This window comes from Populus euphratica, unplaced genomic scaffold (assembly GCF_000495115.2).
Source record: "Populus euphratica unplaced genomic scaffold, PopEup_1.0 scaffold124.1, whole genome shotgun sequence".
NCBI lineage: Eukaryota > Viridiplantae > Streptophyta > Magnoliopsida > Malpighiales > Salicaceae > Populus > Populus euphratica.
In genome coordinates, this window is record NW_011500013.1 from 426311 (window position 1) to 431492 (window position 5182).

Genomic DNA, 5182 nt, shown 5'->3' on the forward strand with positions numbered 1-5182 from the left:
ACAAATTAGTTATAAAATACAAGCAATAGAATCAAAATTAAATGTTAGAGGATCTTGACAAGAGAGAATTGAGCAGAACTCTCCAGTTAGGGAATGTAATTATTAGGAGACAAAACTAGGAGCTTGGGATGTGCAATCATCGCAATCCCAAAAACTGTCACAACATCACAACTACAGGTTGCTAGATATCCTTTACAGCCCAAAATTTCAAATATTAAATGATTTCATGAACAGCAAGCATTTAACTAGGGCCACTAATTCATTAAAAGAAAAATAGGAGGAATAATTGTTGGATTATGATCAATTCAAAGAATTAACTATCAAAAATGATTGCAACCTTAATGATCCATAATATCAGGGAAGGCATCTCATTCAAGCACGGGGAAATGCAAGATGGCCAAATGTGAAAGGAATTCGCTCACCTGGCCCAAATTCTGTTTCTCAATCTCAGAGAGCTCAACTAAATCTTCAGTGGTGACTTGCTCTACTTTAGAAAGACAAAGTGGCATAGAGAAACAAATATCCTACACAACGAATTAAAAGTGTTGCATAATAAGAGCAAAATATACAAAAATCAAAAAACATGTGCCAAAATTATTAACAACGTAAGTGAGCAAATACTAAACATAACAGATAAATCTTACATGCTCTCTCAACAATGACCTCAAACCTCTTGTTGACTGGGAGATGTAAGCATTGCATAGGTGTGCAGTTCTTCTAGGGCCATCACTATGAGTGAACATCACCACAAATTGTGAAGTGCACACTACAAAAAGTTCCCATTAAAACTCAATGTTAAGATGTAATTTGAGGAGAGAATACTTTCATTGCCTAAAGAAATGGAGAAAAGCATGTAACTCCACAGATAAAAGTTTTTGCATGATTCACATGTTACAAGTATCTTTCAGTATACAATGTACCAAATAGCAGTCTTGGAAAGGAGGTGAGCGAGTCAAAATATAGATAAGCGGACAGAACCTATGACATCAACTAAATCCAAGTACTATGTCTCGACAATAATGATGTGTGGAAACAACAAAATACTTATTTTGCACATAATGTTGCATGTTTGTGGAAAAAGAACCAGAATATAAAGCAGGATGAGAAAATAAAAAAGATTTAATAGAACATGTGCAGAAAAATACCATAAAAAATATTGCAAATGTTCTTTCGAAGCATGTAATAAAGACTCCGAAAAGAATCCTCCCACACCAGTTGCCGTTTTCTTATAAAATCTATGTCCACAAATAAAAAGCAAGAACGTTAAAAAGAGAAAGGAGGAAGGGAGTAGAAAACAATTAATATGAATTATTGTTTTTATTTGACAACCTCCCTCAGTTGCTGACGAGGTTAGCACCGATATGACAGCAGCAGGTAAGGTAGATTGAGGGTAAACCCATGAATGCAAAGCTTTAGAACTAAGGATTTGAGAAGCCAGTGCCTGCCCTGAGCTTCTATTGTCCTGGGAATCTCCAAATTGGGATGCAAGCTGTGGCATGCCATTGTAGGTACTGCTCATGATTGACCTATGAATTCTAAAATTTGCAAACAAAATATTAACCACCAATTAACAACCTATAACATGGAACTTGCTCACAGATTAATTCACAGTTGTCCATATGGCGTGCATTATCAAATAAATAAGCTGTTAAGGAGCCATTCTCAAAACAAAGAGACTAGACACAGAACATGCTCAAGAAAATAGTTGAGGAAGTCAGAAACAGAACCCTTGTCCATATTGAAAAATGAAAACAATTTCATGCATAGCCACAAACATAGAACATACCCAAGAAAGCATTGATATGAACAAAACAGACAGTCTCGAGTCAAAACAAGAGCATCCTATTATCTCAAAGGCAAAGGAATGGGTTGAGCTATTCATACCTTATCATTATTCATGTAGGCATTGAATTGAAGTTGACAAGTGCATAATAAAATAACAGGCAAATTTTGATGACAAATCAAGTTACAAGAAAGAAAATTAGTAAATTGTCACAAGTTGTTTGGAACCAATTCTTTAATATAATTGAATTCAATTCAATTTAAATTCAATTGATAAATAAGTTGAATTCATATATTTGAAAGAGAGAATTCAATTCGTTTTATTTCTTATATTACTCTCGTCTCCTTTTTCTTGTTCCTGCAAATGTCTTTCAAAAAATGAGATGGGTAGATGGTATTTTTGAAGAGCTAGTTTTAACATTTAAATTTAATTTAATTCGAAGGGTTCGAAACAGCCTGGAAAGTTTTATACACTCTCACGATGAAAGATCAATTTACCACCAAGTTTAAGAATTGATATTATCTAAATAAGAAGCAGCAGGACAAACTAATGAAGGAAATGCTAACTTAGATATACTTGACAAACTCACCGATTAACTGAGCAAGAGGACGCCACCCGCATTCTAGTTTTCAAAGTAAAATCAAGAGGAGCCTTTAGGCCAGCAATATTGCATTCAGAGCAGAAGTTGCCACTGTGGTTGCCAGCTTTTTCAGAAGCAGCATTTAAACCAGAAGTGTAAGGCGTTTCATGGGCCACAAGTCCTTTTAATGCTTTATCCTGAGTTAGTAAGTCAAATCAGAACAACTTGACTTGAGTAACAAGAAAAAAAAAATTGCTAGCAAAGTATACCATGTCAACAAATGCCAATCCGGATGACTTTTCACCACTGGATGAAAGCTGAGCAACACTGCGAAATATACTTTGACTGCAATTTTCGATTGTTTGGCGAGGTTGTACCACACCATCTTTTGAAACTTCATCAGAAGCAACTGAATTCTCTGGACTGCCAGGAGATGAAGAGCAAAACCAGTGAGAAAAGAAGGAAATGTCTACATTTTGCAGATGAGATACACCATGCTAAAAGGCATACCATGCAAGTTGTCGCCTCTTGGCAGCCAGAGTTGAAAGCATAGTGATGTTCTTCAGGCTAATTGGTTGCTCAGTTGATGTAATTTCCTGAGTGTAAATGGGAATACAGTAAATAAACGAATAATGCATCATAATAACAGAAACAGAACCAGAACATTGGTATCCTAACAAGGAAAATATAATCACCTTTGCACTGTCTTTTACAGAAAGCATCCTAAGCCTGGATTTTTTGGCAGGATATACTTCATCCATACGGGTGTCAATGTATCTAGGAGTCCTTGAAGCATCTGGTTTCCTAGGCCCATTATCCACCGCACTACTATTACTGGGAGGTAAAAAAGAAATTGTCACCAAATCAGAAAATAAAAAAGTAAGTACAAGTTAAGAAAAAGATAAATAGGATGATTTACTTCTTTGAACCCATTGGAGATTCATCTACAATCTCCAGAACTTTTGTCCTCTTCAGCTGCTCTCCCTGCATGCCAACAAGGACAATAAACTGTGAAGATTTTTTTTCCACTACAATTTATTAGTTTTGAGAAGATTCTTTAACTCGAATTTAATGCAGTTAATGAATAATGACTGTCCCAGCGACATTAAACAAATACACAATGTGCTTCCATATAAATTTTGTATATAGATCCTCAGTTCTTGCAATCCAAAATGAAAAGTGAATCTCCCCAAAACACCTCCAATTTGATTAGCATACAGATGGAAGTGTTTATGAAACAAATGTAAACATGTTAAGCAAGAATAAAATGAGAAAGAAAGTCAGCGAATTACGAGGAAACTGGTACATACACAAACCATTTCTACACACACGCCCAAATAAAAAAATAAAGAGGTTCAAGACAAAAGATCATAAATTGATTAATGAACATACAGGTAAGCAGAATTTCTGTCCTTACTATTCAATATTTACAAGGAATGTGAATACAGAAGACAAACCAGAAGCACACGTGAACTTGAATAAATCCAACCATCCAAAAAGTGATAAAAACTTCCAAGTTGAAAACTTAAAGCACAGAGCACAACAACAACGCACAAGTTGAAAACTTACTCTCAGTTCCGACGGAGTCTTCCTTCTAACCATTGGACAATCAGTTAAAGAAGCAGCAGCACCACCACCAATTTGAACAGTGACAGAACCTAACAAGCCACCTGGTGCAGCAACTTTTGCCATAAATTACTCTGTTCAGACCGTTTATAACTCCCAGCTCCTTCAAACCAATTAACTCACCACCTACAAACAATTTTCCCGTAACACTTCCGTTAATACTCGCACATATTACGACGAACGAATCTAAACAATCAATTTGGAATTGATGAATAGACATTGGGCATTATTAAGAGAAACATAACATCAAACACCATATAAGCTTTTCTATAGTGTCCAAGCTGGACTCTAAATCTAAAGAAATCCAAGACTCGATTGAAAACCTCCTTCCGACTTCGATTAAATAGTAAACTAACAAAATTAAACCAAAAAATAAATAAATAAATCCAATTACTGCTGTGAGAATCGATTTCTAACAATCTAATGTCGTGTCAGCTATACTAACAACATCAAACGTGGATTTTATGGACAAATAACGAAAAAGAGAAGGAGAAAAAAAGGTAAGAAAAGGAAAGGACGTGTTACTGTTGCCTTTGGGAAGCAGAATATGAGAGAGAGAAATAACGCATCGAGAGAAACCGATTTTTCAACCTCTCAATTAAAAAACCGAGGCACTGTTGTTGGATTGTTGGATTTTTGATCGATTTGCCCTAAAAAATAAGAGTCTAATTAAGGCAAAAAAATCAACAAAAACTATGAGCAGGTTAGTGAGTGAGAGGGAGCAAAGCTTGGAAAAGTTGCGGTAAAGTTTATTTTTTGGGGTTTGAACGTTTTCGTAGTTTTCATTTCCCTCCTGTCCTTCACGCCGTTAGTTTTGGACGCCAACGGTCAGAGATTTTATTGAAAAGTGACGTTAGGTAGTGGAAATTTCGGGATGTAGTGTTATTGTACTCGCTAGGATTCCGTGACGCGTGTTGCTCAGGGAGCAACTTAAAGGGACCCAACGTTGGGCGGGTTTGTGAGTCCGGCGGATGACTTCTTTGGTTGCGGTCAACTTTTTTTTTAATAAATTTAATTTTATATTATTTTTTTAATATTTTTATATTATTTTGATATATTAAAAATAAATTTTAAAAAATAAAATTTTAATATAGTTTTAGTAAAATATACTTTAAAAAATAATTTTTATTACATTCTTAAACATCTCAAAATCTACTCAAATTTATTTTTAAATCTATTTTCATGATTTATCT

The 5182-nt window shown here is 35.0% G+C and overlaps 1 protein-coding gene across 5 annotated transcripts in view; it reads right to left on the reverse strand.

Annotated features, from left to right (window-relative positions):
* The window catches only part of LOC105141573 (protein downstream neighbor of Son-like), a 6418-nt gene extending 1669 nt beyond the window's left edge, over nt 1-4749 (reverse strand). Inside the window, exons 1-11 of one of the 5 annotated variants that reach the window (XM_011048827.1) lie at nt 4521-4749; nt 3933-4115; nt 3283-3347; nt 3059-3191; nt 2874-2959; nt 2633-2786; nt 2373-2560; nt 1330-1535; nt 1146-1235; nt 645-766; nt 423-524 (exon numbers count right to left, since the gene is read on the reverse strand). In XM_011048827.1, coding sequence (XP_011047129.1) covers nt 423-524; nt 645-766; nt 1146-1235; nt 1330-1535; nt 2373-2560; nt 2633-2786; nt 2874-2959; nt 3059-3191; nt 3283-3347; nt 3933-4055 — 1269 coding nt within the window. In that variant the 5' untranslated portion in view covers nt 4056-4115; nt 4521-4749. Of the gene's footprint in view, nt 1-422; nt 525-644; nt 767-1145; nt 1236-1329; nt 1536-2372; nt 2561-2632; nt 2787-2873; nt 2960-3058; nt 3198-3282; nt 3348-3932; nt 4116-4507 lie in introns of all 5 variants that reach the window. The other 4 variants (XM_011048826.1, XM_011048823.1, XM_011048824.1 and 1 more) reach the window with 4 other exon arrangements.
* Between the last annotated feature and the right edge of the window lie 433 nt (nt 4750-5182).